At 39.5% G+C, this 25,000-nt stretch overlaps 1 protein-coding gene across 7 annotated transcripts in view; it reads right to left on the reverse strand.

Annotated features, from left to right (window-relative positions):
* Positions 1–25,000, reverse strand: part of LOC108412246 (membrane-associated guanylate kinase, WW and PDZ domain-containing protein 1-like) — a 220,101-nt gene that overhangs the window by 83,289 nt on the left and 111,812 nt on the right. For all 7 annotated transcript variants that reach the window (XM_037536227.1, XM_017684182.2, XM_037536225.1 and 4 more), the window contains exon 3: positions 3,030–3,149. In XM_037536227.1, coding sequence (XP_037392124.1) covers positions 3,030–3,149 — 120 coding nt within the window. The remainder of the gene's footprint in view (positions 1–3,029; positions 3,150–25,000) is intronic.

The following is a 25,000-nucleotide window of genomic DNA, read 5'->3' on the forward strand; positions in this document are numbered from 1 at the left end:
CTGTAACCCTCACAGTCGTTACAGAACAGATTAGCCTTTGTTTTATTACACCATTTGAAAACACCAGCTGTGCTTTACAACGCGTCAACTCTCCAGGACAAATGGACCATTAGATCTAAAGGTATTTCCACCAATCTTTCAAAATGTCTGCATAATTCAGTGGGTAAGATGTAAGCAACGTCACTCAGAGTGGTCCTAAAGAATCTTACTGAGTCAGAATTGTTCACGCTGATGCTGATAGGAACCAGACGTCCACCACTGAAAGTTCCCTAATAGAAAGTTAATACATGAAATGGTTGTAAATGCCGGAGACATTGTTTTACAATCCTTATAAAACAAAACTTTGCCCTAAAATTTAGTTTTAAAATCCATTCATGGCAGAGAGGTGCATGCAGGGCATTATAAAGCAAAATAGTTCCCAAATAAAACATTTTTTCAGATTTTCCACTATTTTACCATCACCCACTTTACATTTAAACACTCAGAAGACATGTGTAGGTTAACTGGTGGTTTTGGATAGTAAATAAAATGGCTATATCTGTGCTGTAGTCATGGTGGCCACTAGTTCCTACCATCACCAATATAAAGAAACCTGAGTATGTAAGTTTCTCTATAATAAACCAATTCATGAATTGCATACAATTTTTTAGAAATTCCCCATTAAAAACATTTTTGCTTTTCCTGCACACTTGCCACTTTGGATACAATCTTTTGTTATGACAGTATCGATGAAAGAACAATTAGACAATAAAAATGTAAATATATTATGCAAACAAACCAAAAACAGAATCGAATTGAGGCTGAGAGAGACAGAAAGTGACGGATAGATATATTTTCTTTCTATATAAATGAATATTTAGCTTTTATATTGATATTATATTTCAAACCATTAAAAAGTGGCTTGTACAAAAGTTACATTTTGTATTTTTTTGCTTTTTTTTTTCCTAACGTGTTACATTCAGCAAATAAATAGAAATAGTGCACTAAAATGTTACAGGTCATTTTTAGGTGTGTTCTCTGTAGAAGACTTTCACTTAGGAAATCAACAGAACTTGTCATTTGACCAGCAGAGCTCAAACTATGCGTACATATCAATGAGACAGTGTACAAGTGACATTGATGTCTTATCAATAAAGCAAGTACTCAATCAATTTGGAGTGAACTGAGAGAGAAAGAAGGAGGGCATATGTTTCTTTCTGTGGTTGGTTAGTGTAGTGGGTAACACCTCTGCCTACACCTCTGTAACACCTGGTTCAATCCCCACCTGAGTAAACACCCTACACTACACCAATAAGAGTCCTTGGGCAAGACTCCCAACACCGCCTTCGCCTACCTGTGTAAAATGATCAAACTGTAAGTCGCTCTGGATAAGAGCGTCAGCCAAATGCCATAAATGCATATTGGTATGAACTGGTATCTGTTTGAGCTGATGTCTGAAGAAACACATGTAACAAATAAGAGTGGGATTAAAAACCAATAAGAAATATGATTAACACTACCTTTGTTAGAAAATGCACTTTTAGACAAATTAATTTTAAATAAATTAATTTAATTAATATTACAACTTAATATTCAGCATTTGGGAATGTTACAAATCTATCCTGAAATTGCACTTCCATTGTGTGATGTGACGTTGCCAGCTATGTATTTCGTCCTGTGAGGAAGAGTGTTTGAGTAGATTGTGAGTGTTTGAGTAGATTGTGAGTGTTTGAGTAGATTGAGTATGATAGCCTACTTTTAGATGTCCATCTTAAGTGACGTGCTTCAGTTAAAAAAAATGTTGAAGACGGATCGATATCGGTCAAGGTGTCAGTTTCGGGATCAGAAAAGAGAAAGCGGTATCGTGTCTTCTCTGGTCACTGTTATGCAGACCTTTCTACTAAATTAGTTCTAGCTGAGGTCCCACAATAAAAGGCTACCTAAAAAAAAAACAACAACTAAACATTCAGACCTTAAACATTCACAAATCCTTACGCCTAAATTTCAAACTGTGAAAATTTCTTTTAAAGTGATGTTTTAAAGTGAAGATTTAGATTTAGCAAAAAAAAAAAAAACCTCTGTCTCATGTTTGCATGTCATTACCGAAAACAAAGAGTTTTGGTCCATAGGCAGAGCCTTATTTTAGTCTCACCGCTGCATTGTAGAGCAGGAATCCCTGCATCCCTGCCCTCATGGCCACACAGAGAGCAGTTAGAACCCATTGTTTTGAAGTTAATGTGTCACAAAGTCTGGAAATCAGTGTGTAACATTAAGAACTGTCATTACCGAAATGATTTCAAGTGTGTTCAGCTGTTTGCTAGTCATGCGCTGGGGCAAGCGTTTCTGAATTACGCTCAAAGAGAGCTAAAAAAACAGTCACTACCAAAATATTTGATAAGGTGTTGGTAGAGTTTAAAAAGGATTTTAGTCTAAAATTCTGAGTTTAAACCAACTCGGTACAGTGAGGCATTTCTGTCTGTAGCACGTTACAATGCTTTGACAACAAAAAATCTAATGTAATGTCAAATAAAGCAAACATTTTAACAGAACTGAGACAGAGAGTGAGGAAAAGAGATATAGACAGAAAAAAAAAAAAAGAGAGAGAGAGAGAGAGAGACAGAGAGAGAGAGAGAGAGAGAGAGAGAGAGAGAGAGAGAGAGAGAGAGAGAGAGAGAGAGAGATATGCCAAGGACACACACAGTGCCAGACAGATTAAAGCCATGTGCCAGAGACAGTGGACACCAGAAGAACTGTGAGGACAGCATGCTTAATACTGTGTGTGTGTGTGTGTGTATATGTGTGTGTGTGTGTGTGTGTGTGTGTGTGCGCTCCTGCCTTCCTGACCAACTGTGGTTAAAACAGCCACATCCCTGCTCCTCTCCCTTTCTTCAGTCTGGATTTCCTTTCCTTTGCCTCTGTGGTGTCAAAAGCAGCAGTTTCCATTTCATCGAGAGCAGAACGGCGGCGCAGGGTGACGTACAGTCCTGCGTGATTTTGCTGATGTGCCTGCAGTGTGTAAAGGCTAAACACAGCTGGCCGTTTTCACCTACCCTCATACGTTCCTATTTCCAAAAGAGTCCCACACTGCTCCAACTCCAGGAATTCCTGCACTGACAAGAAGTTGTAGTCCACCCCTGGAACCTCGCCGTCACGAGGGGGCCGGGTGGTACCTGTGGATAAAAGAGAGGAAGCTCAGAGACACGCAAACAAAAAGCTCAGAGAAAAGCTGTATCACAATTGGTGCCAGATTTATGCAAACAAGCAAGGACTGTGAGGCAGAGAGACCTTTGTTTCTCATTTTGATGTTCAAAGGGGCACTTACGAGCGCCCTCTATGTGCCTTTGGTGTGGCTTTGTTTAAAGACCTATCAATGCAAACTCAGGCAAGGCAAGGACTGATCAAATTCAGATTTGTTTACAGTTGTTTAGTCGGTGTGATGGAGAATGATATTCAGATGTGAGTTAAAATGCATTAGTTTAAAACGCATTGGTGTCAATTCTTTTATGTCATTAATACATTTTCCTATTTTCACCCTTTGAACCATCTGACGTTCCATATAATTCCACCTTAAATGGTGCAGGAGTTATATTATGGCAGCAGTGCATTTAATGTGGAATTCAAATAAGAAGTTGATGAATAGGAAGCTAACTTCAGTTAAATTGTTTCCAGCTTCTGCCATGTGGTGAATTTGTTTACAACCAAAGTATGTTAGGTCTGAAGTATCATTCACAAGGAAATACATCACGCATCTCAGTAATTCGGAAGACTATGCTGGACAGTGCTCACAGGAGACAAACTAACGAGCAGCATACTGACAAAAGCAACCGCAAAGTGGCAAGATACAGTTCCACTCAATATAAGACATAATGTGACACAGCAGTATGAGTGTGAGGTTTACAACTACAGAGAAGTTGGAACCATTGACTACATACATCGCTGCTGTTGGAAGAAAACCTTGTATCTCCATTTTTGTCATTTTTCAGTTTTTGACATCATTTGAAAATGCCTGTTGCCCTTTACATTGTACGTAAATTTCATGATGAATGGACCAAAAGAAATGGCCCAAAATTACTTGGAAAAAAGTCTGGTTCCATTGACTTACATTAAAAATAAAGTATGTTCTTCCTTTTCCTGTAAAGCGGTAATTTTGGAGATACAAGGCTTTCTTCCAACAACATTACTGACATTGTGATATATATGGTGTACACTAATTGCTTGAAACAGGCAGTTGCGTTTGCACGCAATGGACAGTGGTGATGATGGAAAATTTTCTTTATCGTCAAATTTGAGGAAATAAGACAATTACAATGAATCAAGATGGATTATTTGAATCAGTTGACACCCTCATTTGTTAATTAATATGACTTAGTATTGAGCTGCACTATCGTTCCAATCTATGCTATCGATTGTATTTGATGAGTAGAACCAGTAACATCATTTCACTGGGTTGTCTGTTACATTCACATGTTACTGACTTCACAAAATTGGAGGAGGGCCACAGGGCTCAAGGCACCATTTGGGACTGTCCACAAATCCAGCTCTGTTGGTCAATCTTTACTACAGCTGTGTAAATTCTTGGCCTTAAAAGAAATAGCTTAGTAAAACTTTTCAGTTTTCCCCGTACGTTAAAGATTGAACCGTGCAGATGGAGTGCCTAAATCATTACACACTCAAACAACAGTGGACAAACCTGAGGCTTCAGAGTGGCTGCTACTTCTGTTTTAGCTGTGCAACATAGTTTGCGTTATGCCAATGAAATACTGAGAAACAAAGTGCATGGCTCACTTTTTGCAAACCAATCAGAAGCCAGGACATACCTGGTAAATAATACCAAGAGGAAAGTCTCGGGTTGTAACCAAAACAAAAACGTAGCCATACTAGAGTCTTTGGTCAAAGAGCTCCTTAATCACAACTGAGGTACAAAATATACGACTCACACAAATGAAAGGACATTATGACAGACCCAGTAAACAAAACCAAGAGAGAAAAGTCTCCGAGTGTAAATGATTCTAGACGAAAGACTCAGCCAGAGTATTTTTAGGCTAAATATTCCTTTATCACTGCTAAGAAACGAAGCGTATTACTCACTTTTTCTAATCAATCACAAGACAGTAGGAGGTAGCCAGTAAACAGTACCAACACAGGAGAGCCATGGAGTGTAACCAAAACAAAAACAGTGGCTGGAATGACCACAAGTTCGAAACGTGCGTATGAGAACCAGTTTTTATGGGAGGTGCAATTCTGCCCAGCTCACAGACTCGCAGCCAGCAAAGCGACAACTGCCTGCAGCTGTCAGCGCTTCTTATAACAGCTGTGTCTGAGTGACCCATTCTAATGCATATGAGCGGGAGGTGGGATTGAACCCCTCAGCACAGGGGGATGACACAAAGGCTGCGTGAGCAGCTTTGAGAAATACAACTGCTTCTGTAACTGTCTCACTTTTAACTTCAGCACCAGAGAGGAATTTCACCGAATGCAGCCAAACAAAAACACACACACTTGAAAAAGATGGTTCTTCAAGGCTTCTTTAATAACGGGAATGGTTCTATGTAGAACCATCAGCTCTACATAGAATGCTTAAATGGGTATTTGCATAGTGATGTGGAATGTGTTGTAGATGGTTCTATACAGAACCTTTTTGAAAATAGTTCCATATAGCACCAAGAAAGGTCTATAGTTACAAGCTTGACATCATAACAAGAGAAAAAATCTTTTTGTGGTTCTTTAAGGCTTCTATTCAAAGGAAATATCTTTATCTAGACCCAGGAGTTCTATATAGAAGCATGCTTAAATGGTTCTTTGCATGGTGAGATGATTCTTCAGACTGATGGGGAATGTGCTGAAGATGGTTCCATTCAGAACCTTTTTGAAAAAAAGTTCTATATAGCACCAAAAAGGTAGTTCTATTTTTACAAGCTTGACATCATAACAATATAAAAAAAAAAAACGGTTCTACAAGGCTTACCATGGTTCTACAATGGTTTTATCTAGAACCATGAGTTCTATTTAGAAGCATCTCACGCATAAATGGTTCTTGGTGAGATGGTTCTTTAGACTGATGGGAATTGTATGTTCTATACAGAACCTTTTTGAAAATGGTTCTATATAGCACCAAAAAGGTAGTTCTATTTTTATAAGCTTGGCATCATGATAATAAAAAAAATCTTTTGGTGCCATAAAGAAGCGTTTTCAGAAAGTTTACACACAGAACCATACACAATACGCTGTCCACCAATCTGAAGAACCATTATGCCATGGAAAGAACCATTTAAACATGAAAATTGTGGCTCTAAATAGAACTACTGCCTTTCCCGAAGAACCTTTGACGAACCTTCTTTTTTAAGCGTGTAGCTATATTAGCCACATTAGCCAGGATTAGCATTTTTGGGCAAAGTATTTTTAATCAATCCTGAGGAACAAAATGTATGACTCACACTTCACTGACCAACCACAAGACAGTAGGAGATACTCAGTAATATATAATACCAAACAATTCTAGTACCACAAAACAAAAACAGGACCATTTTTATCAAAGTATTCCTGAATCACTGCTTTAGTTTGAGAAACTGCATCTAAAACAGACTAAAGCCAAGGGAGAAAGAGACTGAGAGGCCAGAAAGAAAGAAAACAAATGCTTAATGCAATCTTTCATCCACAGCATAAGCCCACCTGGTGGACACGGCCCACACGTGCGGCTTATTGCCTCACACGTTTCATAACACAGAAATATAAGATCTGAGTGACCAGTTCTTTATAGCCCTGTCTGACCACCAACACCACAGCTGCCAGAGCCGCTTGATAAACCAGTTGGGAGTAAATTGACCATCCACTATGAGAGGTGAGCCAAAGCTATATGAGTGTTTTAAAGTGTGTCTGTTATATGACACTTCGTGTAAAAGGGTGGGGTTCGACACAAATATGGCTTCTATCTAACCTCTTCCTTTCGTGCTTCCCTTCTGTGCATCTGCTGGGATCCAGTAAGAGAGCGCTGACCTTTGTTTCAGGAAACTGGATGGCAGTTGAAACTCACAGCCATTGTTTTGTCTCTCACCACTCACTTCCTTCATTATGAGCTTCTTCCTTTGTCTTACAGTTCAAATCCTGAATGACTATTGTTATGCAGGCCTGTTCAGATGGACTCTGGAAAAAGAGCTCAGGCTTTTCAGATTCAGGGTCTCTGTCAGGGGTTCGTGGTTTTTGGTGGATTTGTTTAAGCCGGGTGGGGACCTCTTCTCAAAGCCACAAAGAGCAAATGTATTAAAACTGTCAATTCACTTTAAATTCAACCAACACTGCTGCAAAAAAATGTACACTGGGTTTAACTAATGCAGCTGACCTGCAGCAAATCTGCATTAGTATTCACATGGCTGTATGAAATATTCCCATATTTCTGAATTATCAGTCATTTGTCTTTGTCCTCTTCAACTCATTAAACGTTGGCGCCGGAGTAGCTGCATGTCCACAGAGATGGAGTAAAATGGCTCAGCATATCTGTGTGCTGCTCTGTTGTCTATCACTGTATAAAAGAAGTAAGATGCTGCCTTTATTGTTGGATACACTATGAGAGTTAACAAGTGTGTTCATTCAGAACAAAACTCTGATCACTATTAGTGATCTGTTTCATTGAGTCTACTATTCTGAGCAAGCAAACAGAAGTAAAATATGCTTCACTCTATAATATGGTGGAATATCACATGATACAGAGTCTGAAATGTGACATATATTCCTACACACCTGTTTGCTTCCTCAAAGTGGTAGTTTCTGACGCAAACAAAATAATTGGGTTTGTTAGATCTCATTTTTTGCACATGAAATGTGTCACTCCTGGAAAACTCCTGGTCGGCTGCCAGGTCAAGCAGACTAATTGTATTACAGATCCTTACGGCTGTGGGATTACTGTGCAGTCAGGTTGGTGTGTGCTTAAGGTCAAGCCAATGGAGTACTCTTGCACAGTGGTATTGTTTTGCACACTATTGAATTTGATCCACTTTAAACTCTAAGACTGTATAATATACACTGACCGGCCACTTCTATCTACAGTCTGTGAAATGAGTTATGTGTGTAGATACAAGGTGTACTTCATGAAGTGGTCAGTGTAAGTGTCCAATGATCTTAGAGCACAATATAGAGCAATGTCCACAAAATCATAGCAAACTGCTGCAATTATCCCACAGACTAAGCCATACAAAGTTATGATGTAATAGGCTAACCAAGCCTAATCATGTAGTGTTGAGTCAGCATGTATTGCCATAGTATGGAACCACCACAATCTATTAAAACTAGTATGGTGGTTCCGTACTATGGCAATACATCCTGAGACAACACTACATGATTAGGCCTGGGTATCATCATTGCAACGAGGGTAGAATCAAGGTCATTTAATGTAATCTAATTATCAAATCCTTGCGGTCGAAGACACCAGCTGCCCTTTGCATTGTGTGAACATTCATGACCAAAATAAATGCTCTAAAGTTACTTGGAATACATAAACTACATTAACATCGATTAAACATAGAGAATGTGTTTTTCCTTCTCCTGGAAAGTTAACATTTTGGAGATTCGAGGTTATATGCTATAGCTATAGCTATATTTTTTCATTCATAACGTATCTGTATGTTGACATTATTTGCAAGATTAACCTTTTTATTTTGCTGTTTACAGACATAAAGTAACCCAGCTGTTGGTCTGAGATCACCCTTTTTCAATTTGTGTAGGTGGCTACTATTAGCCTATATTACTACTATTACTATACTACCGCTATTTTTAAAGAAATATCTGCCCCTTCTCTCTAAAATCTCAAACAACTGCAATCACTGTATAAAGCTGCTGGAAGTCAAACTTAACCCCTGATATTGAAGAAGAAGTGGGACAAAATTCTTAACTGGGCTCAGTTCTTAGTGTCTGTCAAGACTACTCAATACAGTCACTCAGTATTGGGGAACAAATACACCGCAGTCCACTTCATGTGGGTCCTAGGAGTGTAACAATAAAGAAGTTCAATTTAATATAATATAGCAGTGATACTGTACATTCAGCTATAAATGGCCTTGTGGTCATATATTACCCAGCTCTCTCCCAGCCCACTGTGCTCAGAACAAATGCCTAGTTCTGCTCTTTGATCTTGAGAGCAGACATTAAATGAGAGACCCTTATAGAAGGTTTAGGGATGTTTTAATTGTTTATTTAAAATGTATCGACAATGCCTCGGTATCCCCCCGGAAGAGCTGGAGGAGGTGGCGTGGGAGAGGGAGGCCTGGGCCTCTTTGCTTAGGCTGCTGCCCCCGCGACCTGGACTCGGGTAAGAGGCGGAGGATGGATGGATGGATAGATGGATGTATCGACATCGCTATACCCTCAGCGGATCCAGAAGCACTGGTACATTTTGTATAGGCGGATAAATTGTGCTGTATGTGCATCTCAGCAGTAAAGCTGACTGCCAGACATCCCGAGCTGTTGCTATGGACAACCACTATCCAACTTTCTAGAAGGAAAAATCACAACAGGCACTTCTTCTTTTAATCAGAGATGGAACGGATGATACGAGGTAAGTTTCTCACATGAAATAACCTCTGCCGATAGGTCATCACTCACTGACCTCCAAAGCCTGATTACACAACTTACTACGTAACATACTGCAAAATGTCAGTGTAGATCAAAACACTTTCACCTCACGTTTTCAGCTTTTATTTCATTGCTCCATTTGAGCACGGCAGCGGTCCTTCACACTGTGTGAACACCGAATGATGAACGGATCGGAGTGACTTCTAATAAAACCTGGAGCAAAGTGATGATGTCATGCAGACCTCCAAACTTCTGTAACTGGAAATTCTGCTTGGCCTAGAATCTCGACATAGCTTCTGGGTCACACACGCTAGTAAAGCCATCAGGTGAGGCAAAACCAATACGATGACTTGTGATAGCCATGACACCTCCGAGGTATAGCGAAACAGGTCAAATTGCACATCATCAGGCCTTACCTCCTGGCACACAGTCGGACACAGGCGCAGCAAACGGCAATGAAGTCCATTCTACGGTGTGAAATAAGGCTAGAAGTTCTCAGGGCGAGAAGCTAGTACATGTGCGTAATAGTAAAAGTGGGCAACATGGCACAACATCACAATGCTAAGACACACTTCATATGGAGATATTTAGCTGGAAATGAGTCAGCAGTGGAAGATTTAGGTGAAAAACTATGAGCACATTCATTTTGATTTTCACTCATCTTGACTGGTAAAAACAAACGAATGAACTAACATAATGGCATAAGGTGCTGTTCCTGTGCAGTTCATGCAGTTACAATAGACCATTCTACCAAATTAGGTCAAACTCTGGTACCACAGTAAAAAAAAAAAAAAAAAGAAAGGTATTCAGAGCTTAGATATTGTTTATTTATTTATTATGGATTATGTTATGATCATTTTAACCCAAGGCATTAATTTGGATAATTAATTGAGATAAGTAATAAGCTAAATATATACATAATCATCATTATAGGGTACCTCCTGTTGGGAGGTGGCTGTCCCAAAACTGCCACATAAGCTCTAAATTTCAACTTGTGAAAATTGTTTTTAAAATCTTTTTTATTTCTACTGTCGTGAAGTTTTTTTAGATTTATCATGAGTGTAATATTTAAATACAAAAATTGTCATCACTTAAATATTTTGTTATGTTGGTTAGTAGTGTTACGAATATTTTGCTATGAATGTTTTGTTAGTGACAAAATGGAACATTCAATCATGCGTTTTAATATAATAGACATAATTAAGGCAAAGACTCATTCAAAGTAAGCAGATCCAAGTCAGCTAAATGTCCAACATTTCTTTTTAAGTCAGATGCAAGTCAGCAGAATGATCCAATACACTGGATGTTATTTATAGGCACTATATGACTGACCTATCCATGCTCCGCCCCAACATGATTGGACAAGCTTACAGAACGCTGACAGATATGAGATTCAACCTAATGAATTCAGCTTGCTACCACGCTGGACAGTACTGTTATAGCTAATCAAAACTGCTGTAAAAGCAATAACTCAAATATATTACAAAAAACTTGCAAACAAAATAAATAAAAATATACAACATGCTCCAAATTTCCAAATACATCCTAATGGCTTTAGGTTGAATGGGACTTTGGCCAATACTCTGTAAAGCACGTCCAACCTAATATAGTTGCTATGACAAAACGAACAGCTGCTATGAAAAAAAGTATCTCAATTTTTGTTGTTTTTCAGTTTTTGACATAATTTGAAAGTAAATTTCATGATGAATGGACCAAAAAACCCATCTCAAAATGACTTAGAAAAATGTCTGTTTCCATCGACTCACATTAAAGTAGGTTTTACTGGAAAGTTCTCATTTTGGAGATACAAGGTTTTCTTTCGACAACAGCGATTTGTGGGTGGAGTTTGTGGGCAGTGGGCCTTTTTATGAAACACCCAATTGTTCAGTGTTCTAGAAGTAATGGCAATACCCACGATACAGCCAGAGAAGCACACTGTGGTGTAATATATCGTGATAAAACTAACGCATCACATTGTCTACCCCAGCAGGATACAACAGAGAGATATCCTGATGTCTGAAAGGTGACTGCTGTAGCACCTCCTTCTCTTCTTGTCCCACACAAAGAATGCAAATGAACTCTTCACCCTGAATGTTTCATTGGTCAAGGCCCCACCAAAGATAGGGTCACTCTGTCTATGTAAGCACACCAGTCAATCATCAAGGGGTGGCGGTGTGCCAAGTTACATGGAAAATCTGGTTAGGCAAGTGCCAGCTAACGGCTGCAAACCGAGAGATAGGCAAAGGAGAGAGAGAGAGAGAGAGAGAAAGGCAGAAATGTGACAGGCCTAGCAGGCCTGATGAAAACCAATCATCTAATGGGTATTTAAATCCCTGTCCAACGTACATGCTGTATCTAATAAACACAAGAGCAAACAGCATGGTGTTGACACTCTTCAGTGATGATCACAAACACACGAGTGTAATATGACAGTAAATGGTCTCGCAGTGTCGTATATACAGTTGTATGCAAAAGTGTGAGCGCCTCTACAGGCATTTCAATGCACAATGACTGTTTATTTGATGAATTGAACATATTTGGGAGAAAATATGTGCAGCATTTTAGAACTGAAGTTTCATTTTCTCTAATATATTTCCAACTCTGCATTAAACTTTGCAGAAAAATGTCATCCTGTAAAGCCTAAAATAGTCCTTTAACGTCAGAAGTGTCAGGTTGTCCCTCTAGAGGACGTGCCTTGTTTGCTCTTACTGGACTGTTCTAAGGTTCTCTCTATTACTCAATCAAAAACAAAAACCAGCGATTAAAACTTGCCTTCTTTATAAATTGACAAATTGACGAGTTGACAGTTTGCATGACGATAATGCATGTTTTAAATCCGCCTACTGAAGCCTCACAAAGCAGGATTTCTGGCTTATCCAGCTAACTTTGAGCCGAGTTTGCTCTAACTCTGAATGATCTGTTTAAAACTGAACTAACTTAAACTAAAATCGGCTCATAACTGAGGCAGAATTTAAAATATGGTGTGCAAGCGCAGCTGCACAAAGCCTGAAGTAATCATTTAAAGTCAGAGGCGTCAGGTTGGACTTTGTTTTTCACCACATTACACATTCACATAGTAACGTCACGCGCAGAGTCAAAAAGAAGATCTGGCTCGATGTTTCGATCTCTAACGCAAAATCAACACTAATGGCAATATTGGACAATTCACTCCGCATTAATTCACACCGAGAGGTCTCCAAATCCTGAAATCCTCGTTTTTCAGCAAATAATACGACATGTATGAAGAACAGAAAGTAATTATTACTCCAGCAGGAACTCAAATGGTGGCGCTTGAAATAGCAGCACTTTTTACCATCATAAATGCCTTACATTCCACATATTTATAAAGAATGATTTTTCCATCTTCAAAAGACAAGCCTCCTCAAGTTCACAGGACTGGGTATTTCTCATAAATAACATCTTTTCATAGTCACATACATAACGATTACTCACAGCCTGAGTATTCAAACTTCACTTAAAACAGATTGCCATTATAAAACGAATTAACCATGAAGCTAAAACACATCCATTTATTTTGCATGATCTGTTATTGTCCGGTTCAGTCCAATATTGCTATTTGGACCTTTTTTCCCACCCTGAGGAAAATGAGTGGACCTTTTTTTTTTAAAACACTGATTACAAGACTAATCATCCAAATAATCAACAGTTTACTTGATTACTAATATAATCAATAGTGATGGCCCTAGTGTGTTGTATGTGTGTAACCACAGATGTGTGGTAATGTGTATTATTGATTGTGGTAGCAGTGAAACAAAAGAACGGTCAGTCACTGGCACTGTTTCCATGAAATCTTCCCACATCTGTCTCAGACACTATACAAGGACTCAGTGAGGTACACACACTATAATAAAGCAGTACCATACACTGCAGCCTACATTAGAGCTCAGTTTCACTATAAAAAGGCATGGCATGGTGAAGAAGAGGGTGAGCAAAACAAACCAACTGACCAAGTTTAGATGAAGCCATGAAGTCATTAGTGTTTACAGTGGATTTTCATTTGTGGCCTGAGAGAGCAAAAAGAGAACCAGTAGAATAGACAGTATTTAAATAAGCACTGTAGGACAAATTCATTATGAGCCATTATCTCTGTACTATCTGTTCTCACTAGTGAGCCAACATGACAAACTACGCAAAACATGTATAAAATTAAAATTTATAATATAATAGCCATTCAACTCCAATCCGATCCTGTTACAAATCTAGCCTCAAGTAGCAAAGTATCGGCCGATGCTCAAAGTTTTAATATCGGCATCAATATCGGTACTGGAAAAGTAATATTGTGCAACCTCTGTCAGAATGAATCAGGAATTATACAACAGTTGGCACAATCGGATTGGTTGAAAAGCGATCTACGTTCAATTATGCAATGTTACACAATAATTGGATCATTCCACTGCACACCGGTTGCTAAGTAACAACTGCTTTGCAGCCAATCAAAGCATGTTTCCACTGTGAAGGCAGAACAACTAAACAAGCAAGAAATGAACAGAAGATGGGCAATGTGTTATAGACTGGTTGGAACAAGATGATGTTCATACTGACAGGGCAAGCACTGAAGTACTGAAGAAGCCACTAACTATCCATGACCGTGTAGAACAGTTGGATATATATTGCATATTTGTTGCGTATTTGACTTTCTCTTCTCAGTTTAACATGAAATGAATGTCCAAAAATGATCAATGACATTTTCTCGCTCCAGAGAAGACAGTAGCCTTATATTTAAAAAATGCCCACCATTAAATCTCCTTAACTTAACGTTTCGGACATGCAGACCACAGACGCTCTAGTCTAACAATGTGTAACGCAGACTGTTATTTCCCATGAAATCAAAAGGTGCAGTACACAAAGTGGCTGCCCTTTGCTGGGATTTGTAGTAGGCTCAAAGAAAACAAGTACAAGTGATTTGATGTGATTCTGCCTTATTTTGGCTAAACACGGAAAATGTATGCACTAAAATCAAGAAATAGAAGTCAAACATTCAGTGAATGTCCAACTTTACCTCACCGACTAAAATGTACAAGGATGCTACTTTATTTGGCAGAGGGAGTTGCCAATACACACACACACACACACACACACATACACACATTTTCTAAGCCACTTCTCCCTCAGGGTCGTGGGGGGGTGCTGCAGCCTATCCCAGCGGTCATTGGGCGGAAGGCAGGATTCACCCTGGACAGGTCGCCAGTCCATCGCAGGGCAGACAGATAGACACACAATCACTCACACACTCACACCTAGGGGCAATGTAGCATGTCCAATTGGCCTGACTGCATGTCTTTGGACTGTGGGAGGAACCCAGAGGAAACCCACGCAGACACAGGGAGAACATGCAAATTCCACACAGAGAGGACCCCGGTCACCCAGTTGCCAATATTACAGCAAATTTAATATAATATTCAGGACTTTTCTCCCTTATTGTGCTGAGGTGTTGTATAAAAACAGTAGAACTCTTGAGGTTGAGCGTTATCACAAATTACATCTCAACTGTGATCCTCTATGGTACTTTTCTTTGCCCTGTGCCTGCGACCGAATCACAGCTGAGAGGTTATTTGTGGACAACACATGACCTCCAGGCTTCTACAGCTTAAAACCAATGCTCACTTGAGGTGCAACAACGTGTTGTGATGTCATAGTGTAAAATTGTGACATTGCTCATTTTGGAGACGCATAACAATGCAACAATGCAACAATGGACATTCTATCAATTATGTCATCTACTGAACATTTACTGCAACTGTACTGCTGGAACACCAAAGTCTGCAATCAATCAGCACCAGTCCATAAACCAGACCATCATGTTTATTAGTAAACTCTGCAACAACAAGGAAACAGTCGTCACGTTTCAATAGCACAGTCATCAACCTAGGGGGGGGGGTGTACTGTTAGACCCCTAATGCTTAAAATATCAACTTAGTCATAATGAATCACATACATTTGCCGTGCCTGAGAGTCAATGGAAATTATTATTAGCAGTCGTTATTAATATTATTATAATATTAGTCAGCTGCTTTTTTATCACAAAAGTAATAAACCATTAATAAACAACTACTTGATTTTCCTAAAAGTGCTAATGAAATAAGTATGGCGTATTCATGAAAGGAGGCAAGCAAACTAAATGACAAAACTGTGAAAATTCCAGAAAGTAAATTCAAACGAGCATAAATATTATCTATAAAATATACAGATTTTTAAACAGCAAATGGATAAGGGCGACAAACGTCATTAACTGCTACCTATGGAAATGTCTCTGGTGTCCGATCTATAATCTCCATTACTATTAGACGTGTGCCGGCTCATCTGATGACTGCTCCTGAACTTTACTTCACAGCAGGGAACGAAAAAGAGCTGATGGCTTTTAAAAAGGCAGTTTGGAGTTTGTCCTCATAATCGTATAATTGCTGTAAGTCATGTTGCAAAACTGAAGTCATGGCTTGCTGGAAAACACACAGATACACAGATACACACACACACACACACACACACACACACACACACACACACTATAAATAGCAAAATGTGACAAGAGTTCAGGGAACCCTGGTGTGACCTACATTCTCACCTCCACAACAGTGCATTCTGGGAAATGGAGTCTTTCACCCAACAACAGCGGCTGAAGGCAACTTTCAAAACCCGAACACAGCCGGAGGATCTGAAGTCCAGGCCTGACGAGAAGCTTTCAAAGCCCTTCAGCTCTAAAGTTAATACTGAACATGTAATTCTGCAAATAAAGCACTGATCGGAGGTGACGCCGCGTATCATCTCCGCTCTTATCTGATGATTAAATGTAACGTTCCTTTTGAAGAAAATCATGCAGGCTCTTTCATCAACCTCCAGATTAATCTCAGTGACAAGGAGCTATTCACTGACAGCAGGAAATCAAAGCAATCTCACATCATCTGCTCTACAAATCAGGACACCGTTGGCGGCGGTTAGGGCTCAACTGATATGATCCCGATTTTTACATTAAAATATCTGATAACCGATAATGGCTGAGGTAGGTTTATATGGACAGAGATAAAAGCTTCAGTTGAATGCTGCTTTGCTGCTGCTGTCCGTTTTACTTCGGCACAGGCATCTTTGTGGGGTCTCGTGTAGCTCTGTATTCAAAAGAATTATTGATTGGAGCACTTACTTCTGCGTCTCCTAACTAGTGCAACAGAGATTAATCACTAACAACTGCACTGTATAAAGCCTGTTTGTCTGAACTGAGAAATAAAGCTGGGGCTTGAGAACTCTAATACAATGAACAGTAAAAACAATAAAGGTATTTCCAGTATCCTGTGGCCTCCTGACTCTCTCCTTTTGGCAAGATTTATGACACTACTGAGCTGCAGGACAACACTGTATATTAAATACCGCTTATTACTGTAAGTGTACAGCAGAACTTCAATGATTCATTTAAAGTATTTATTTTACTGCAAAGTGCTGGTTCATACTGTAAAATAATGGGTGCTTATAATGATGTATTGGTTTACAGAAACATAATAAATAGTAAAAAAAATAGCAAATAATTGTAAATGACATATTATACAGTAAAACAACATATTTAACTGTGAATAACTGTGAATAAACAGTACTTAACTGACACCTTTTCTGCAGGAAATCTCATGGTCAATTTTTACTTCAGTAATCTTTTGTTCCAGCTGACTGTGAAGTCAGTATTCAGTTCCTATTTTCCTGTTAATATGACAGTCATTTACTGTAAATTCACAATTTTTACAGAGTGGCGTAATATAAATCTTCAGAACTCAGTTTTAGAGATGGGTGGTGTATATAAAATCAGTACCAGCACTTAATATTGATAAATTTGCAGAACAATAATATAAGCTGATGTTATTGGCCAACTGATATATCGGTCCGGCCATAGTGACAACGCAGAGCTTACAGAGTAGCAGTGAACATAGTGAGTTAATGAGCTCCGAAACTTTCCCCACATACCAGCCAGACGAGTGACATCTTACTGCGAGGCTCCTCGGCGGACGTGTTTAATAAGAGAAGGCACATTAAAATACTTCACAAAAGAACCCGATTTCCAAGCCAGCTCAGAGACACCTTTGTGACGGATTTATGCCTTTATTTGTTTTTCCATCTTATCTCCAGCAACCATGTTTCAATCAAGAGAGAGAGAGCGATAGAGCAAGAGAGAGGCGTGCTTGTTTTTCCCTCCCAGATGAAACCGGCTAAATATTTGATTAGTATGACCCACAGTGTGTGTGTGTGTGTGTGTGTGTGTGTGTGTGTGTGTGTGTGTGTGTGTGTGTGTGTGTGTGTGTGTGTGCGTGTGTGTGTGTTCTGGAAGTGCGCCGTGTCTCTGCGCTCAGAACTGCAGGCAGCAAAGACCGATGAACTACCCATGAATCATTGCTTCTTTTATGCAAATTCTGTCTCCTCCGAGAGTTGTGGTTGGATGCCTCTCTACGAAGGAAAAAACACATAAGAAATGCTCACACTGAGGACAACGCACAATCGGCCCTGCTATCTGTGCCCATAAAGGTGTTATAGCGCCACAGACCTACGACAGCACGATGACATTGTGTTGATTTTCTAAATCAAAATAACACGTCCTCTTCAAAAGAACCCCCTTATAATAAACTCAAGACATTTCATACGACTATGATGCAGACAGTACTTTTTAAGGTGCAAATCCATACCTTATATGGCACTGACACTTTCGCAGGTACTAAGAATAACATTTATGTCACCTGAGTTTCCTCGAGGAAAGTGACCCCAGCCCCTATCTGACCAGCCGAGTGACAAAGATGCAGAAAGTAGAGATTTCAGGCTACCAGCCTCACGACACTGCTACATACATTTATAGTGCAGTGATGCATCTTTTTGTGTATGGATCAGTTTTCACGCCTTATCTTGACCTACAGGGTGATTCATATTTAGAAATATATATATATATATATATATATATATATATATATATATATATATATATATATATATTTTTTTTTTTTTTTTTTTTTTTTTTTTATTGAATCACATCTCCTAATATAGATTCAGATTCCTTTATTGATCCCAGGGGGAAATTGCAGTTGTTACAGTTGCAGCCATTTATGTAAAAATAAACACTTTACTAATAATTTAAGACAATATAGAGAATTTACAGTACGTACACCAGATTTAAGTACTTAAGAATATAGTAAGGTGGCGGTGATTGTGATAGTAATGTGAAACATCAGGTATAAAGCAGTTACCATTATTTAAATGATTTAAATTAAGTTAGTGTCCCTCTGAGTTATTGAATTGTTATAGTCTAACAATGTTAAAAGAGTGACATGCTTCCTCAGAACAGGACGGCCAAAATCTTCAGATGTGTAAAATAAAAGTATGCAAAAGTGAAAAGACCTTGTAATGTAAAGTCTGCAGACTGTACAGTTTTCACTCCGAGTGAAATAACAGTAGTAAATGATGGTAAATGGTATCATGGCTAGTTCTAATGAATGAGTTACTAATGCAGGCTGACACCAAACATTCTGAAAAGTTCAATTATGTAGGAACAGTAGGTTAGTTGGTCTCTTGCTACTGTTTCGGCACATTTCTGAACAAACTGATGACCAAACACGTTTTACTTCTACAGCTGATGACATCATCAACATTAAGACTCGGCCCAGGCCTGCTGATGCGCTGTAATAGGATCTAAGAATGGACCACTTCTTCGTTCCGTGTGACACCTCCGTCCTAGACCAGGACGGACGGGTATTTATGACGAAGGTGACTAATTCAACTTGATCAACTTTCAAATCTCACAAGCGGTCATAATAATATATTAGCACAGGTGCCAAAGTAAAAGTCTCAGGCTATTTTTAAACATGAAACTCTGTGTTTTGGCTTTACTGTCTACGTCCTACTGGAACAGTCCGCTCACATTTGTGCATTCGGTGTATTTTGAAAGTAATTCTGTATTAAATCAAATTGTGGTGAAATTTAAGATTTCATGATGCACTGAACTGTTTCCTAATGAATCGTACCTGAATCGAATCCTTTGGTCTGAAATTTACACCTCTAGGCTCCAACCACTTGACTTCAGCCATTCTCTGAGAGCTTCTCTTCGCTGTATGAATATTGTGGTCCAGATCATTTGGAAGCTACTCAGCTTCTTATTTTTTCATCAGGTCACGGATTTCAGATTGTGCTCGCGGACAGGTTGGTGATTGAGCAAGTGAGTGAGTGAGTGAGTAAGAGAAAGAGAGGGAGAGAGCAGTGGCACCGTGTCTCCTGCATGCTAAAAGCTCTCAGAGGAATACACAAATATTGACGAGCTGAGCCAGAAGCAGCAGCTCACCCTTTGAGGCCTGCCTTCTGAAAACAGGGTGTGTAGCGCACTCCACCCCAACATGTCAGAAGAAGATGCTTGGCTAGATAGCAGCAGTATCCCTGCTAAGCGTACCGTTATCTTTTTCAGGAATAACTGGGAATTCCACTACATGTTTGTTTCATTTAGTATTGTCACTATTATAATAAAGCCTTGTGTTCCTTTTACTTCGCCAGTGCATTGTTGTGAAATTGAAGAGCCTTGCAAAATAAACCTGGAAAATGGAGAAAAAGAAGTGCTCTCTTTTTTTACAGGTATAATCATTTTGAACCATTTCTAAGAGACACGGCATGTCAGTATCTAGAGTATTAGTCTGGGGATGATATCAACAGAAAAAGCTGGATCGAATATCAGAGGGGAAAATGGACCTGATTGATTCAGTCCTGGAACAAATCTGTCCTGAAACTGTGCTTGTTCACTTTGTGTGATGTGATGTTTATACTGAGAGATAGTAATGTGTTTAGGTAGTATGAGCATGACCTGACCTTCATCTTAAGAGAAGCCAAATAAAAACAGCTCATTTTAAAGCTTAGTAGTTCCAAAGAAATATTAGATAAGCATTTGCTGAGAAGGTCTCATCATTGTCAGTATCGGATAATTAAAAAGAGGTATCGTGCCACCTCTAGTGTCCTTTGGGCCATCTGTCATGAAATGTATGATGAAGTGATGCAGTGAAATGTAAATTCTTTGCTGAAACCGAAACTGAAATTCACAACACGCTTGGCTGAAAACAGAAAAGAAGCTGACAATGAATTTCTTCACCCATAGCTACAGATGGTGTGGGTGAGCTTGCAGTAACTTTCCTGGGTTTTGTATTCCCTCTTGATGTTTGCCATGAACAGAGAATTTAGACTGCTTGTCTAAAATCTCTCATAGAAACTGGGAAAAAGCTCCATGAGGCCAAAATGTTTCACTGATTTGTTTCCTCTCAAGCTGGTTGAATGTGCTAAGTGCTGCTTTCTCATTTTTATTGCCACTAATATAAGATTTTGACACTTCACTGCAGGCAGATATATGCTTGTTCTTTTTTCCATTTGTTTCTCTTTTTTTAGCCAAAAACCAAATTTTACTATTACTTACCATTAATTCACCATTTCTTAGTTTTTGCTGTTTTGCATGGCAGCAATGACTTGAAGTGTCATTTAAACCAGGACTAAATGTGTCAGGAATAATAAACAATGTATTGATTGAGTGAATGTTAAAAAAATGAAGAATATTATGTGCTAGAGTGAGAAAAAAAACACTAGGCAGTACTCAGGTGTGTGCACACACACCAGTACACACACATGCGCACATACACTGCTGCAATTGGAAAGCATGACCATTAATCAGTTTTATGGCTGCAGAGCTTTGCTCCCCCACCTCTATTTCTCCCTGCTCTGCTTTTTTCTTTCAGTCCCTCAATCCCTCGCTCTCAAACACAAACACACACACACACACACACACACTGTCCAGTACACTACATATTGTCTTTCCAAGTCTAGTATATCAACCAAACCTTTGTTTTTTTTTTACCCATGTTTTACACAAACATAGTACATCCACTGAACACAGCACAGCAGTCTAGTCCACACTACAAAACTGCAGTAGCAGGAATTTATATGGATAAACCATGCAACACGTTCCAAAGAAGTTGGGACAGGGGCGTGTTTACCACTGTGTTACATCATCTTTCCTTTTAACACTCAATAAGCGTTTGGGAACTGGAGACACTGATTGTTGAAGCTTTGTAGGTGGAATTCTTTCCCATCCCTGCTTGATGTACAGCTTCAGTTGCTCAGCAGTCCGGGGGTCTCCGCTGTCGTATTTTGCGCTTCATAATGCGCCACACATTTTCAATGGGAGACAGGTCTGGACTGCAGGCAGGCCAGTCTAGTACCCGCACTCTTTTACTACGAAGCCACGCTGTTGTAACATGCAGAATGTGGCTTGGCATTGTCTTGCTGAAATAAGCAGGACGTCCCTGAAAAAGACGCTGCTTGGATGGCAGCAGATGTTGCTCCAAAACCTGTATGTACCTTTCAGCATTAATGGGGCCTTCACAGATGTGCAGGTTACCCCTGCCATGGGCACTAACACCCCCCACACCATCAGAGATGCTGGCTTTTGAACTTTGCACTGAAAACAATCCAGACAGTCCTTTTCCTCTTTGGCCCGGAGGACACGACATCCATGACTTCCAAAAACAGTGTGAAATGTGGACTCGTCAGACCACAGGACACTTTTCCACTCTGCGTCAGTCCATGTGGGAATATCCGTTACAGAATGATGTGGGTTTTTAATGCAGTGCCGCCTGAGGGTCAAAGGTCACGGGCATTCAGTGTTGGTTTTCTGCCTTGCTGCTTACCTGCAGAGATTTCTCCAGATTCTCTGAATCTTTTGATGATATTATGGACTGTAGAGGATGAAATCCCTAAATTCCTGCAGTTGCACGTTGAGAAACGTTGTTCTTAAACTGTTGGACTATTTGCTCACGCAGTTCTTCACAAAGTGGTGAACTTCGCCCGTCCTTGCTTGTGAACGACTGAGCCTTTCAGGGATGCTCCCTTTATACCCAATCATGACACTGACCTGTTTCCAATTAACCTGTTCACCTGTGGAATGTTCCAAACAGGTGTTTTTTGAGCATTCCTCAACTTTCCCAGTCTTTTGTTGCCTCTGTCCCAACTTCTTTGGAACGTGTTGCAGGCATCAAATTCAAAATGAGTGAATATTTGCAAAATACAATAAAGTTTATCCGTTTGAACATTAAATATCTTTTAAATATATTTTAGTGTATTCAATTGAATACAGGCCCTGTTTCAATTAGGAAAATATTTTTTTCATGATATGGCCCTCCTTCTTGTGTACTTGATTCAGTCAGCTCATCTCAAATATTTATTATTAGTATTATTTTGCTTTTCTTCATTCTCTTCCAACCAATCTTTTCAGTACTCTTTTGCCATGAATGCACCGTACACTGGGAGTTTCACATAGCTGCAGTGTTATATTGATGAAATGCATGAAAAGCATATCAGCTTACAAACCATATCCTGAGTTGGTTGTATTCTTTCATGCCTAACAGATAATAAGATAAACCACACAACACACTATTACTTAATCTGTCTCATAAATAGCTTACACTGACACCAACAAATGCACACTGGCTCTCTATAGAATCCCAGCTGACTGCAGCGATCCATCTTAACCCAATACACACACACACACACACACACACACACACACACACACACACACACACATACATACATTCACAGGCCACTTTATTAGGTACACCTTGTTAGTAAAAGGTTGGACCCCCTTTTGCCTTCAGAACTGTCTTAATTCTTCATGTCAGACTTTCAACAAGGAGTTGGAAACGTTCCTCAGAGATTCTGGTTGGTGATTTGAGTTCCTGTTGTCTTTCTATCATCTGGAACCAGTCTGCCCGTTCTCCTCTGACCTCTCACACCAACAAGGCATTTTCATCCACACAACTGACCGCTCACTGGATATTTCCTCTTTTTCGGACCGTTCTCTGTAAACCCTAGAGATGGTTGTGTGTGAAAATCCCAGTAGATCAGCAGTTTCTGAAATACTCAGACCAGCCCGTCTGGCACCAACAACCACGCCACGTTCAAAGCCCCTTAAATCCCCTTTCTTCCCCGTTCTGATGCTCGGTCTGCACTTCAGCAGGTTCAACCACCTCTACAGGCCTAAATGCAGTGAGTTGTGAGTGTGATTGGCTGATTAGCTATTTATGTCTACAAGCCTAATAAATGTTTATGTACCTAATAAAGTGGCTGGTGAGTATAGTGAATATATGTATATATATATATTGTTTTTACACGCTGTATTATATACGTATTACGTATTATATACATGAAAACTCAGAGCCCACCTTTCATGTAACAATCATACGGCCAATACGTGTATTAATAAATAAGATACACCACTTAACTAAAAGGAGAAAGTCAAAGGAAAATAAGTGGAAAATGAGTTTTCTTTTTAAGAGGAGTTTAAAAATTATTATAAAAGATATAGAGAAAATGGAACTCCTAAAAACTGTTCAAGACATGGTAGATCAACAAAGTGGTCACCATCGAACATTTTAGCACATCTAGTACAATATGAAGTAATTTGTAGAATATTGTACATTAAAAGAGGACATTCTGAATAAACTTACAAAGGCTAACCCATAAATCTCAACCCTAACAAAGGACATTTGTGTGCTAAAACTCATGAAAACAAATACATGCGTGTGGGTCAACTCAAACACAAGAGCAGACCAGTCACACCCACACCATCTTTCTAAAGAAGCCTAACCACTTAGAGGGTTCTACCTTACACACACATACGCACACGCATGCTGAGGGGAGATGGGGTGATATGTGAAACCCTGTCGTCTGCCTGCTGTCAGCGGCTCTCTAAAGCAGCAGCTCATTGTCTGACCAAATGCAGCCAAACATCTGTTGCTTCCAACCCCCTAGTGACTACTTAGGGGTGTGTGTGTGTGTGTGTGTGTGTGTGTATGTTGGTCAGGGAGGAGGGCTGTAAGACCAAACTTCTATGACTTACACACAGTAAAGACCTCCTGCGCTCGACACAGCCAGCAGCTCTCGTCATTCTTAATGTGGTATGATCAGAGAGAGGTGGGAAAACAGCCCTATCCAATCTGAATGAGTGTTACTAGACATTTACTAACACTGACCTCTCCATGCCCCGCCCATTCTTTAGTAGCAACTGTTGCTTTGTTGAAGGTAGCAGCTCATTTTTGTCTGAATACCTAAATAATTCATATCAAACAGCTATAATGCTTATTCAGAGCTGCTATTTAACGGTTTCCAGTAAAATGCTGGACTATATTGTTAGGCAGGTTAGAAATAACAATTTTGGCTAAAGGCAAACAAAATAACATACTAGACCATATGACATCAGTTTTATTCTGTATTTGTCCATACTATAACATTAACAACGCATTCTAAGCGTAGGTGTTTCGACAAAAACTACATTTGCATTGAGTCAAATGGGATGTTTGCCAGCATCTGTAATGCTTGTCCAACCTAGCAACAGTTGCTATGAAAGAACATCTTACAGAACACGTCAGCGGAGCGTGAACTGGTCAAGTGAGCGCCG

The sequence above is a fragment of the Pygocentrus nattereri genome, chromosome 29 (genome assembly GCF_015220715.1).
Source record: "Pygocentrus nattereri isolate fPygNat1 chromosome 29, fPygNat1.pri, whole genome shotgun sequence".
Lineage (NCBI taxonomy): Eukaryota > Metazoa > Chordata > Actinopteri > Characiformes > Serrasalmidae > Pygocentrus > Pygocentrus nattereri.